We start from the raw sequence: 14,727 nt of genomic DNA, 5'->3' as shown, positions 1-14,727 counted from the left end.
CTACAATTTGCTTTTATAAAATGGTTGCCAACATATTAAAAAATATTAATATCATTGTTTTAATTTGTAAATTATTTTTATTTCATCCTTCCACCAGACCATATAGTCTGGGCAAAAGCCAGTCATTAGGACGGAGGTTCTATAGTTGCTAGCCAAACATCCCCTTACAAGATTGCAGTTTTGAAACTGCATTAAAAGTGCAGTAACTGCAGTCGACTGGTATTTTGGACGCTGTAATTGCAGAATAACTGCAGTTATACTTCACTCTAATTGCAGTTACACTGCAAAATTACTACAGTAAAAAAACGCATTTTGGATGCAGTACATACTGAAATTAAACTGCACTTATACTGCAATCTTTTTTTGTAATGGTCCTACCCCAGTGTTATCCAAGCTCAGTCCTTGGGACCAAGTGGCGCACATTTTGTTATTTGCCCTAACAATACACAGCTGATTCAAAGCTTGATGATTAGTTGATTATTTAAACCAGCTGTGTAGTGCTAGTGCAAAAAAACAAAATATGCACCCTTTGGTGTCCCGAGGACCGAGTTTTCTATTTTCAATGGTTGCTATCAGTGGCGATTTTAGCATGTAAATCTTGGTGGGGCAAACTGTAAAAAAAAAAGAAAGTTTGATGCATGCCAGTAAAGCCACAACACAACACTAAACAATACATTAATTGCACCAAAACGGTGACCACAAATGGTTAGGGCCTACATAATGTTCTCCCTACATAAAGAGTTTTCTTTTCAGCACCATAGAGTGAATCCTTACCTGACTAGAGCCTTGTCTGGCAGCAAAACAGTTAATTTAACCTCATTGACTGACTTAAAAAAAAAACATAGCTGATATGGCTGACTTGCTTAAACAAATGTGGTTTCTACTGACAATTGAGATGTACAAACTATGGCATAAGGGAACGATGAGCAGATAAGAGGAAATACGTCATTTTGATTAAGACATTAATTAATGAGCAAGCTTAGACGGGCGTAGTCCATATAACTATTTGTTCAGCTCTTTTGAAATGTGCAGTGACAGAATTCAGAACACAGTATTCTCCCTGTACACCAAGTCAGAACCGTAAGATAAATAAAAGGGGCATATAAACAGACAATGAAAGCTCTTACAATATTCAATGATGACATTTCGCTAAAACAGGCTATGGGCTACATGTGGACCTCCAAGTCAGAAGAGTATGCTAAATTATGAGGGGGAAAGGGACCAAGTTATTAGGGTGAGGCACATGGGCTACTAAAAGCTTACTACACAACATATATTACTTAGCTACAGTATACACATCTCCCTGGCATATTACATAATTTATGCAGTAGCAAATAATACATTTTTGGACTCACCGTTGTGCTTTGCTCACTTGAACAGGAAGGTGGTGCAGTGATCCTTCTTGTGGGCAAATTTTGTCAAGAACTTTGTCATCAGTCTGGCATTCTCTGGATCTAAGGTGCTTTCAAGACAACTAGGAACTCTGAAAAAAAGAGATTGAATCATGACATCAGTTATCTTCAGGTCAGAGCTCTAGAAAGAGGCCCGAGTTCCCAACTTGGAATTCCGAGTTGGATAACTGTACAAAACTTTTTTCCCCCGTCGGAGGAGTTCCCAGTAGTCTTGAACTCACTGAAGTATGACATTTCCCAGTTCCGAGTTTCAGCTGTTTTGAATGCGGCAGAAGTCATGCTAGATTGACAGCATGGCCAATGTATTCAACCTTTTCAGGCCATGTTGTTGTGTGTGGATGTTTATCCTTTTAAGCTTGGAAAAGAGACCCTTAAACCCAGTCTTGGACCACACATCCTCTCCACCGAATAGCAGGCAGGGGAAGCAAAATAGTGATTGCTTTGCAATGCTTGCAGTTAGCCACTAATTCCTTCCAAACCACTCATTGTTGAATTTGCAATTATCAACTTGTTATGTAATGTTCATGTCCAACGACCAATGAGCACCGATACGTTTTATATATAATTTCTCTTTATATGACAAAGATTGAAAAGCTTTTGTTAGTAGATTGTCAATGTGATTCATGATGACTGCTTGTCTATCTTGCTAGCTAAGATTTTCAAAGTATGATGTTGACATCATTCCAAATAAAGCTACCTACCGTAGCTTTGATTGGACTGATGTCAACATCATACTTTGAAAATATAATATAACGTGATTTTATCTGTGGCCAATGACCTTGAGCCTTCTTGGATGGGCACTTCTAATGGACATCTATTGCAGAATTTTAGAGCTATCCCTGTAGTTTTTTGGGTGAAATAGTGTCCCCATGAGTGAGAGAACACTGAGCCAATCACAGCGCAACTAGAGAAGTTTACCAACCCCTACACTCTGTATTTTCCGCTGGCTGCCCCACCACCATTGACAGCACTGTGCTAGGCTGAAACACCTGCAATTTGGAACTGACCATGTTTGTATGCGGTTTTATTAACTCAATAAAAACATTTTACAAACGGATATGTGACACGCATTAATGCTAAAATAACTTGCAAGACAGAAAATATAATTTTTATGTCTGCCCCACCTGCCCTGAATGTGGCCGCTGGTTGCTTTGTAGCTATGCATGAGCTAGTACTCCATCGTTTCCACTAGCTTCTAAAGCCACAAAGTCAGAATTGGCTGCACAATTAGCTTTTTGATCTTAATTTAGGGTTAGGCATAAGGTTAGCAGTGTGGTTAAGGTTAGGTTTAAAATCAAATTTTAAGAAGATAAATTGTAGAAATGGGCAGAGTTTATGACTGTGGCTATAGAAGCTACGAGCCTTCTACATTGCTAGCTAGCACACTACAGTTAACACACAATCACATCAAGCAGCTGAAATTACAGCAAACCATGTGAATTTTCGTTTGTTTCTTTCTATTGCCATTTCTTTGAAATTGTCCGTTATAATGATCCGGATAAATTAATTCACATGGCTCAGAAGCTGTCAGTCTTGTCACATTTATTCTCTATGCATGGCATTGTGGAGTTCGCAAAAAAATAACTGCACAGGTCAGATGGAAAACAAGGTTTAGACAAACCCCAACTGTTTAAACCAAATGCTAGCCTAGTAGCATGGGGAAATATTGTTTAGATACTTTTTTTCCAGGGGAGACGTAAGTCTCTGAATTGGCTGTGAGACAGTGGATGCACATTGTGAATTCAAATGGAACTGTTAGCAGGGATGGTGGTGAATAACTAAATCCTTACTATTAACCAATCAGCATCCAGGAACCAAACAACCCGTTTTATAATAGTCCAGGGGTGTATTCATTCCGCAGATTCTGTTGCAAAACGCTTCTTAAAGGAAGCAAATGGAGCGAATCAGGGAGGGACCTACCTGAATTTGTCTAAAAGAAACCCTCGTTTTAGTTGCAACTGTTAGCCGGAATGAATACAGCCCAGCTCTCGTCCGCCTGACCTAGTGAGAGAACTGTACATTTTGACACGATTAAGATTTGGGCAAGATTTTGACAGAATGGGACACGCGCACTGCTGTACTGTGCTCCTTATAGTATTCCTTGCGCTACAGCAAGCTGCTGGATTTTGGCTCTTCGATGTCTTTCCATCAAGTTTCAAAACTCAAAACAAAGTGCCAAACAATAGCACTCCGCCGGTTCTTATAGGTGAGCAGATTTCTATTTCTTGATTAGTTTGCTGTGATAGGCCTATTACAACATGTTATATCTCATGGAATTCAATGTATGTTTTATGTGATTGTAATAGGCTATCCGTTTGCTTTCTTGTATACTGAAAGTCCAAAATGTATTTCACAAGACAGGTCGATTCTCTATCTAGAACTAGAAGCAAGTTCCAGGCAGTTTTCTATGGTTTCCACGAGGATTGTAGGTCCTTGAACTCAGTAATGGATGTTGGTGTGAATGTTAATTAAATCATATGGTCCTGGCTGGGTCAGGGATATACAGTGGTGAGATAAAGTTTGTGAAACCTTTAGCATTTTTGGTATTTCTGCAAAAATTTGACCAAAAATGTGATCTTCATATAAGTTCTAGTAGTAGATAGTGAACCTGGTTTAAACAACACAATAATTGTATTTTTTTCCATTTATTTCTTGAGTATATTGATCCCAACATTCAATTTCTTTGTCGGAAAAAGTATGTGAACCTCTAGCTTATTCATTGCAATGAAGTGTATTAAAGTTGTCCAAAGTTTAGTACACCATATATCCAAAAGAATGTGGACATACCTTCAAATTAGTGGATGTGGCTATTTCAGCCACAACCCGTTCCTGACATGCAATGTTCATCGACCAACATTGGCAGTAGAATGGCCTTATGGAGGCACCATTATAGGATGTCACTTTTCCAACCAGTAAGTAAAATATTTCTGCCTTGCTAGAGCTGCCTGGTCAACTGTAAGTGCTGCTATTGTGAAGTGGAAACATCTAGGAGCAACAATAGCTCAGCTGCGAAGTGGTAGGCCACACAAGCTCACAGAATGGGTCCGTGGTTGAAACACACACTACCTAGTTCCAAACTGCCTCTGGAAGCAATGTCAGCACAAGAACGGTTTCTTTTATTTTCATAACCATTGCATAATACATTCCTCACCTTTTCTGGGCGTGATGGGTTCATATTCTCGAAGGAGCCATACAACAAATTGTCATCCGCATCGCTCATTTAATTGGGACTAGTAAATACACTGAACAAAAATATAAATATGATGGTTGTTAAATCAATATTTGCGCATTAAAGCGTTTACACTGACATTTCCTCACATAATTCAATTTACCGACACAAAAATATCCCACCTTGTCTAGCATATTTTCTTTTGTCGACATTTGGAAAGTTAAACTAAAATGTTTGTTTCCATCTGGCAGTCATTACATTTTTTATCCAACATGTACTTTACTCGCATAAAAAGGTTATAATGCTCGTTTACACATGCAGTTTATGACCGGTCTGATTTTTGTACATGCGCAGACATTTCAGAAATGGTTCATACAGATATTTAGTAGGAAATTTACGCAATGTTTATATATTTATATAACATTTGACAACTTTTTTTTTTTTTACCAGTGCCTGGGACTGCAGGAAACCAGCTTGAAGCCAAGATTGACAAGCCAAGCCGTGTGCATTGGATGTGCTACAAAAAGACAGATGACTTTTTCACACTTTGGATTGACCTGAATATGTTCATGCCAATTGGGATTAACTGTTGGATTGATAATATAAGGTGAGGGGGAGAATGAATATGATCATAATAATTCTGTTTAGATCATGATTAATTCAATCATTTTAACTCTACACTTAGGGAGCATTTCCTAATGGTTCATTGTTGTAACAATAAATAGTACACTGTAATAGAAGAGCATACATACAACCACAACTCTATTTTCACTAGTTTGGATTTGAGTCAAATCCAATCAAATCTTATTAGTCACATGCGCCGAATACAACAGGTGTAGTAGACCTTACAGTGAAATGCTTACCTACGAGCATAACCAACAAAGCAGTTTTAAAAAATACAGATAAGAAATAAAAGTAACAAGTATTTAAAGAGCAGCAGTAAAATAACGAGATAATATACAGGGGGTACTGGTACAGAGTCAATGTGTGGGGTCACCGGTTAGTCGAGGTAATTGAGGTAATATGTACATGTAGGTAGAGTTATTAAAGTGACTATGCATAGATGATAACAACAGAGAGTAGCAGCGGTGTAAAAGAGGGGAGCAATGCAAATAGTCTGGGTAGCCATTTGGTTAGATGTTTAGGAGTCTTATGTCTTGGGGGTAGAAGCTGTTAAGAAGCATCTTGGACCTAGACTTGGCGCTCCGATACCGCTTGCCGTGCGGTAGCAGAGAGAACAGTCTATGATTAGGGTGGCTGGAGTCTTCAATCATTTTTAGGGCCTATAGAGGTCCTGGATGGCAGGAAGCTTGGCCCCAGTGATGGCAATGCGAATGGCCCAGTACCTCTGTAGTGCCTTGTGGTCAGGGCCCGAGCAGTTGCCATACCAGGCAGTGATGCAACCAGTCAGAATGCTCTCGATGGTGCAGCTGTAGAACCATTTGAGGATCTGAGGACCCATGCCAAATCTTTTCAGTCTCCTGAGGGGGAATAGGTTTTGCCGTGCCCTCTTTGACTGTTTTGGTTAGAGGTCAATTAAATCGGAATGGCCGATTAATTAGGGCCGATTTCAAGTTTGGGCGCCGATTTGGTGATTTATTTATTATATATATTTTTTTTATACCTTTTATTTAACTAGGCAAGTCAGTTAAGAACACATTCTTATTTTCAATGACGGCCTAGGAACGGTGGGTTAACTGCCTTGTTCAGGGGCAGAACAGCAGATTTTCACCTTGTCAGCTCGGGGGATCCAATCTTGCAAGCTTACAGTTAACTAGTCCAACGCAATAACGACCTGCCTCTCTCTCGTTGCACTCCACAAGGAGACTGCCTGTTATGCGAATGCAGTAAGCCAAGGTAAGTTGCTAGCTAGCATTAAACTTATCTTATAAAAAACAATCAATCATAATCACTAGTTAACTACACATGGTTGATGATATTACTAGATATTATCTAGCGTGTCCTGCGTTGCATATAATCTGACTAAGCATACATGTATCTGACTGAGCGGTGGTAGGCAGAAGCAGGCGCGTAAACATTCAAACAGCACTTTCGGCGTTTTGCCAGCGGCTCTTTGTTGTGCGTCAAGCATTGCGCTGTTTATGACTTCAAGCCTATCAACTCCCGAGATGAGGCTGGTGTAACCGAAGTGAAATGGCATGCTAGTTAGCGCGCGCTAATAGCGTTTCAAACGTCACTCGCTCTGAGGCTTCTAGTAGTTGTTCCCCTTGCTCTGCATGGGTAACGCTGCTTCGATGGTGGCTGTTGTCGTTGTGTTGCTTGTTCGAGCCCAGGGAGGAGCGAGGAGAGGGACGTAAGCTATACTGTTACACTGCCAATACTAAAGTGCCTATAAGAACATCCAATAGTCAAAGGTTAATGAAATACAAATGGTATAGAGGAAAATAGTCCTATAATTCCTATAATAACTACAACCTAAAACTTCTTACCTTGGAATATTGAAGTCTCACGTTAAAAGGAACCACCAGCTTTCATATGTTCTCATGTTCTGAGCAAGGAACTGAAACGTTAGCTTTCTTACATAGCACATATTGCACTTTTACTTTCTTCTCCAACACTTTGTTTTTGCATTATTTAAACCAAATTGAACATGTTTCATTATTTGCTTGAGGCTAAATTGATTTTATTGATGTATTATATTAAGTTAAAATAAGCGTTCATTCAGTATTGTTGTAATTGTCATTATTACAAATATTTTTTTTTTAAATTGGACGATTTAATCGGTATCGGCTTTGTTGGTCCTCCAATAATCGGTATCGGCGTTGAAAAATCATAATCGGTCGACCTCTAGTCTTGGTGTGCTTGGACCATGTTAGTTTGTTGGTGATGGGTGCACACTCTCAACTAGCTCCACTGCAGCCCCATCGATGAGAACGGGGCGTGCTCGATCCTCTTTTTCCTGTAGTCCACAATCATCTCCTTTGTCTTGATCATGTTGAGGGAGAGGTTGTTGTCCCGGCACCACACGACCAGGTCTCTAACCTCCTCCCTATAGGCTGTCTCGTCATTGTCGGTGATCAGGCCTACCACTGTTGTCATCGGCAAACTTAATGATGGTGTTGGAGTCGTGCCTGGCCGTGCAGTCATGAGTGAACAGGGAGTACAGGAGGGGACTAAGCACGCACCCCTGAAGGGCACCTGTGTTGAGGATCAGCGTGGCGGATATGTTGTTACCTACCCTTACCACCTGGGGGCGGCCTGTCAGGAAGTCCAGGATCCAGTTGCAGAGGGAGTTGTTTAATCCCAGGGTCCTTAGCTTATTGATGAGCTTTAAGGGCACTATGAGCTGAGCTGTAGTCAATGAATAGCATTCTCACATAGGTGTTCCTTTCGTCCAGATGGGAAAGGGCGGTGTTGAGTGCAATAGAGATTGCATCATCTGTAGATCTTTTGGGGCGGTATGCAAATTGGAGTGGGTCTCGGGTTTCTGGGATGATGGTGTTGATGTGAGCCATGACTTGCCTTTCAAAGCACTTCGTGGCTACAGACGTGAGTGCTACAGGTCAGTAGTCATTTAGGCAGGTTACCTTAGTGTTCTTGGGCACAGGCACTATTGTGGTCTGCTTAAAACATGTTGGTATTACAGACTCGGACAGGGAGAGGTTGAACATGTCAGTGAAAACAATTGCTAGTTGGTCAGCGCATAAAGGAAAAAAAGGATTCTGCCAGACCTTGGTGAGTAATCGCAGTCCTGATGTCCAGAAGTTATTTTTGGTCATAAGAGGCGGTAGTGGCAACGTTATGTACAAAATAAGTTAAAAAAGGAGTTACAAACAACGCAAATAAAAATAAATAAAAACACAATCGGTTGGTGGCACGTAAAATGTCTGCCTTCTCCGGCACCATCTTTCTTCATTGTCCTCAGCATTTTAGTGGTTGGGTTCATTTCCTTATGCAATAACATTATGTACCTACTGCATATTTCTTGCTACAGAATTGTATACAATAGGACAACTCGCAAGTCATCCAATTCTGCCGGGGTGTCTGTGAGAGTGCCTGGTTTTGGACAAACATATACTGTTGAGTTCTTGGACAACCACAAGCTGTCAGGTGAGAACAACCACAATGAGGCCATCTTTTCCTATGCCTTCTTTTTTGATTATGATTTCATTGAATGAAATGTCTCCTTTTCCAGGTTATTTTAATAATATGGTTACACATTTGGTCAACATGGGATATGTCCGCAATGAGTCTGTCCGAGCAGCACCATATGACTTCAGAGTAGCTCCGAGTAAGTGTCATCATGGACACACACACACACACCATCCAACTGACAATCACTTTCCTGTACGGAAAGTGCAACTCATTAATTGTTTATGCACACATGCTTACACATAATGTGACTGTTCCTATTTGTCTCACCTTATCAGACGAGCAGGAGGAATACTTTGCACGACTGAAGAAGCTGATTGAGGATATGTACGAGAGGGATCAACAACCACTTTACATCCTGGGCCATAGCATGGGAAGCAATTATATCCTCTACTTCTTATATCAGCAGACCCAGGCTTGGAAAGACAAATACATCAAAGGCTTCATTTCACTTGGAGCACCCTGGGGTGGGGCTGTCAAGACCCTTCGAGTACTAGCATCAGGTACTGTGTCAGAATTTGGTGGACAGATTGAACAACCTCACCCATAGTAGAAACATAATATACTTGAGAGAACCTGATAGCCGGGTTGAAGTAGATTACATTGACCGTAATCACCTCATGTTGCAAAATCGTTTTACTTGCAGGGTGAAATAATTAATTTCTTTCCTGGTAGGGGACTTCCTATATGTGCACACACTTGTCCCAAAAACATTTATGGTCCTAATTATAGAATTACATATAGAATACCTGTTAATTCAATAGCATCTCTTTGGCCCTAGTGGTAAAGATTTGTAATTTAACTTTTAAAATGTATTACTGGACCTTTTTATTGTGGCCTCAACACAACCAGTTATGTTTTTATCTGATTGTTTGACAATCACTTAAGGGCTCCTTTACTAGGCTACCTGCACATGTTCAACCACTCGCAACATATATCCAGCCTCCAAACATTGGTGAATGGAAAGAGACATCTGTTACACCAAAAAGTGCCCCCACTATTTATTTTGCCAGGACGCCGGACCGGACCGCCTTGCCCATGTCTTCATTTTCTTGAAAGGGTGGTAGGTCAGGTTTGTCTGGATTACATTGGCGAGTCACACATTGTCTGGGGATTGCCAAGAGAAAATGATTGATATTGAATGATAACAATTGTCTCCACAGGTGAAAATCTTGGCATCCCACTGGTGTCCAACATCAAGATCCGGGAGCAGCAGCGGATGACCACCACAAACCCCTGGATGCTTCCATTTGAAGAGGTCTGGCCTACAGACCACGTCTTCATCTCCACGCCATTATTCAACTATACCCGCCAGGACTACCAGCGCTTCTTTAAAGACATTGACTTTGAAGATGGCTGGTTCATGTGGGAAGACACCAGAAACTTGACAGCTGGTCTGCCCCCTCCTGGTGTTGAGATGTACTGCTTCTATGGTGTGGGGCTGCCCACACCGGTTACCTATATTTATGACGACCAGTTCCCAAATGCAGACCCCATAGACTATGTGTATGCTGATGGGGATGATACAGTGGACAGTCTTAGCCTCAGTCTTTGTAAACGCTGGAGAGGGAAGCAAGCACAGCCTGTCCATGTCAAGGAATTCAGGTCTATGCCCCACATGGAAATAGTATTAAATAGGAAGGTGATCAATGTGGTCCAGAGTATTCTGGAGGGAAGATATGGTGAAGAGGATTCTACATTGATGAACTGATGAACATCCCATTGATTCCCCACTCATGCAAGATCAGGCCCAGCCGGACCAGCCTCCCAAATCTATACTGTAAGCTTTTGGGGAGAAAATTATTCACCCTCCCAATATACATACTATTACTGATGCCAGTAGGCTAGCTACGGAGGTGGACTTATACACAATGTACAACCCACTAGGAACACCTGCTCTTTCCATGACAGACTGACCAGGTGAATCCAGCTGAAAGCTATGATCTCTTATTGATGTTACTTCCAACTTCAATCAGTGAAGATGAAGGGGAGGATACAGGTTATAGAATTATTTTTAAGCCTTGAGATAATTACCACCCCATAATATTATTTGCGCCTCTACCAGATGGAAACTAAAAGTGTAATAGCTGTGCTCAATGTAATGGCACTTACAAATGTAGACCCTTCAAACACCCTCAAACAGGGAAACGGATCCCAATCAAAGGTGTTATCATGTGCTCCACTAAGGCAGTTATTTGTGTTATAACTTTTCCTTGTGGTAAAAATTGTGGGTAAAAGACAGCGCAAATTAAAAATAAGAATCATGGAGCATCGTAGCACCATTAGGTGCAAAAACTAGACGTACCCAGTTGTGGCCCACTTTTTGGAAGCGAACCACTATTTCGTCCCTTCGTGAAATCGCCATCGAACATGTCACCCTCCCATGAAGAGGGGGTGACCTCAAAAGAGAGGCCGCCTGGATCTTTCATTTAAAGACCCCCTCTCTCTTGCTCCCTTCTGTATCAATGTAGACTTTGATCTGAAGCCATTCTTGTGATTGATTTTCCTATTCATTGTAAATATTTATAGGCCTATGTAGACAAATTGTATCTATGACTGTATGTTATTCATTCATGCTTTTTACATGTTCTATTTATATCTGTAAATCAACCAATGAAATCAAGCCACACCCAGCCATGATTAGACACCTGTGTGTCCTTTGAAACTATATAAACTAGTGAACCGCGGTGTTTGTCATTATACCCTGATGAAAACAGCTTGTCTGTCGAAACGTTGGTTATTAAAGTATTGCATCTGAACTCCTAGACTGTGCGGCTCGCCTGTTCTTTTTCGAAAGTTTACCTTCCAACAGGACAACAACCCTAAGCACACAGCCAAGATAACGCAGGAGTAGCTTCTGGACATGTCTCTGAATGTCGTTGAGTGGCCCAGCCAGAGTCCGGACTTGAACATCTCTGGAGAGCCCTTAAAATAGCTGTACAGCAACGCTCCCTATCCAACCTGACAGAGCTTGAGAGGATCCTCAGAGAAGAATGGGAGAATCTCCCAAATACCGGTGTGCCAAACTTGTAGCGTCATACCCAAGAAGACTCAAGGCTGTATTTGCTGCCAAAGGTGCTTCAACAGTACTGAGTAAAGCATCTGAATACTTATGTAAATGTGATATTTCCATTTTAAATGTTTAATACATTTGCAAATGTCTAAACCTGTTTTTGCTTTGTCAGTATCATTGGTATAAAGTACTTAAGTTAAAATACTTTCAAGTACTAAAGTTTTTTTGGATATCTGTACTTTTGACTGTACTTTTGACAACTTTTACTTCACTACACTACTAAAGAAAACAATGTACTTTTTTTTTACTCCATACATTTTCCCTGACACCCAAAAGTACTCGTTACATTTTGAATGCTTAGCAGGACAGGAACATTGTCCAATTCACACATTTATCAAGAGAACATCCCTGGTCATACCTACTGCCTCTGAAATGCTGCATTTGTAAATTCTCTGAGTGTATGAGTGTGCCCCTGGGAGTCTGTAAATTCAAATAAACTAGAAAATCTGGTTTGCTTAATATAAGGAATGTATTAAGCAAACACGTAAGGAATGTGAAAGGATTTATTCTTGTACTTTAACTACTTAAGTATATTTTAGCAATTTTATTTGCTTTTGATACTTAAGTATATTTAAAAACAAATACTTTTTGACTTTTACTTGAGTCGTTTTCTGTTAAGGTATCTTTACTTTTACTCAAGTATGATAGTTGGGTACTTTTTCCACCACTGGTCAGTATGGGGTTGTGTGTAGATTGATAAGGGGGAAAAAAACGATTTAATCCATTTTAGGATGAGGCTGTAACTTAACAAAATGTGGAAAAAGTGGGTCTGAATACTTTCTGAATGCACTGTATGTGCACTCATCCTAACAGGTATTGAAATGTAATTTGCATTTTGCCTTGTTTCATTATGTTTATCTTTTCCTCTCAGCATGATAGGACATAAAACATTTATTTGAAGATGCGCTCTATTCATGTGCTTCTAATGAGCCATTTGACTTTATGTTCGTATTCTTATCTTTTATTATGTCTTATTGTTGTTGCATTGTCGGGATGGAACCTGCAAGTAAGCATTTCTTTGGACGATGTATACCATGAGTATCCCGTTCATACGACTAATAAAACTTGAAACTTGTTCATCCATTTATGTCCATAACTGAGATGTATAATTTCCTTCTGTACACTTGTTCTCTGAGCTTACTGATGGACAAATCTGAAGATTTTTTTATATATTTTTTAAATCGGCCAAGGCATGTCTACAATGTGAGTTTCTGATATTGTACTATATTTAGTCTTTGGGGATACTGTTTTACATGAATCTAGTTGTGTAAATTCGTGTTCAATTGATCAGCTCTTAATAATTTTTTGTAACAGAAATTGACTGGACATACAGTATATAGTGCCTTCAGAAAGTATTCATACTCTTTCATTTATTCCACATTTAGTGGAATACATTTTAAAGCCTGAATTCAAAATGGATTACATTTTTTTTCAATATCACCCATCTACACACTACCCCATAATGAAAGTGAAAATGTGTTTTTAGACATTTTATTCACACCCGAGTCAATACTTTGTAGAAGTACCTTTGGCTGTGATAACGGCTTTGAGTCATCTTAGGTATATCTGTATCAGCTTTGCACATCTGGATTTGGGGATTTTCTCCCATTCTTCCTTGCAGATTTTCTCAAGCTCTTTTAAGTTACATGGGGAATAGCAATCTTCAAGTCTTTCCACATATTTTCAATGGGATTCAAGTCTGGGCTTTGGCTGGGCCACTCAAGGACTTTCACATTATTGTTCTGAATTCATTCCAACATTGTTTTGGCTGTATGCTTGGGGTTGTCTCGTTGGAACGTAAATATTCACCCCCAGTCTAAGGTTGTTTGCACTCTGAAACAGGTTCTTATCAAGGATTTGCTTGTACTTGACTCCATTTATTGTTCCCTCTATCTTTACCAGTCTCCCAGTCCCTGCCACTGAAAAACATCCCTATTGCCTGATGCTGCCACCACTATGCTCAAGGGTTGGAGTTGGTGTTAGACGGGTGATGGGCTGCGCCGGGTTTTCTCCAGACATAGAGCTTTGTATTCAGGCCAAATAGTGAAAATAAATTATCATCAGACCACAAATTATTTTGCCTTATGCCCTTTCATGTTCCTTTTTGCAAAGTCCAGGTGTGCTGTTGTACCTTTTTCTCAGGAGTAGCTTCCACCTGGCCACTCTCCGATAAAGCCCAGATTGGTGAAGTGCTGTAGAGACTTTTACTTCTGTAAGGTTCTACCATCTCAGCTAAGGAACTCTGTAGTTCAGCTAGAGTGGTCATTGGGTTCTTGGTCACCACCCTGACCAAGGTCCTTGCCCGGTTACTCAGCTCTAGGCAGAATCTGGGTAGTTACATATGTTTTTCAATGTGCTCTTGGAAACTTTCAACACTCTAGAAATTGTTTTAGAGAAGGGAAAGGAGATCCCTAGTCAGTTGCACAACTGAATGTATTCACCCAAAATGTGTCTTCCACTTTTCACCCAACCTTCTCCCAACATGTGAAGTGTTGGCCCCATGTTTCATGAGCTGAAATAAAAGATCCCTGACATTTTTCATATGCACAAAAAGCTTTTTCCTCTCCAATTTTTGGCACAAATTTGTTTACATCCCTGAGGTCTTCGAAAGCCAAGTCAACAAACAGATTACCGACCATTTTGAATCTCACCATACCTTCTCTGCTATGCAATCTGGTTTCAGAGCTGGTCATGGGTGCACCTCAGCCACGCTCAAGGTCCTAAACGATATCTTAACCGCCATCGATAAGAAACATTACTGTGCAGCCGTATTCATTGATCTGGCCAAGGCTTTCGACTCTGTCAATCACCACATCCTCATCGGCAGACTCAACAGCCTTGGTTTCTCAAATGATTGCCTCGCCTGGTTCACCAACTACTTCTCTGATAGAGTTCAGTGTGTCAAATCTGAGGGTCTGTTGTCCGGACCTCTGGCAGTCTCTATGGGGGTGCCACAGGGT

The 14,727-nt window shown here is 40.5% G+C and overlaps 1 protein-coding gene across 1 annotated transcript; it reads left to right on the top strand.

The window, feature by feature from the left end:
• The first annotated feature begins 3,209 nt into the window (after nt 1–3,209).
• On the top strand, nt 3,210–11,459 carry LOC110520303 (phosphatidylcholine-sterol acyltransferase). The gene is made up of 6 exons (XM_021597522.3): nt 3,210–3,618; nt 5,032–5,188; nt 8,537–8,652; nt 8,738–8,833; nt 8,973–9,197; nt 9,858–11,459. Exons 1-6 carry the CDS (start codon nt 3,471–3,473, stop codon nt 10,403–10,405), a joined length of 1,290 nt encoding a protein of 429 aa, XP_021453197.2. The 5' UTR covers nt 3,210–3,470; the 3' UTR covers nt 10,406–11,459.
• The last annotated feature ends 3,268 nt before the right edge of the window (nt 11,460–14,727 follow it).

The sequence above is a fragment of the Oncorhynchus mykiss genome, chromosome 3 (genome assembly GCF_057628025.1).
Source record: "Oncorhynchus mykiss isolate SJ-2025 chromosome 3, ASM5762802v1, whole genome shotgun sequence".
Lineage (NCBI taxonomy): Eukaryota > Metazoa > Chordata > Actinopteri > Salmoniformes > Salmonidae > Oncorhynchus > Oncorhynchus mykiss.
The sequence above is the reverse complement of the archived record's forward strand: the minus strand, read 5'-3'. Positions and strand labels throughout refer to the sequence as shown.

Excerpts from the sequence above, each read along its gene's own strand:
- LOC110520303 (XM_021597522.3), top strand. The coding sequence starts at position 3,471 with ATGGGACACGCGCACTGCTGTACTGTGCTCCTTATAGTATTCCTTGCG. Across the intron at positions 5,189-8,536 it reads TGTTGGATTGATAATATAAG|AATTGTATACAATAGGACAA; the intron begins GTGAGGGGGAGA and ends TTCTTGCTACAG. Across the intron at positions 8,653-8,737 it reads GGACAACCACAAGCTGTCAG|GTTATTTTAATAATATGGTT; the intron begins GTGAGAACAACC and ends CTCCTTTTCCAG.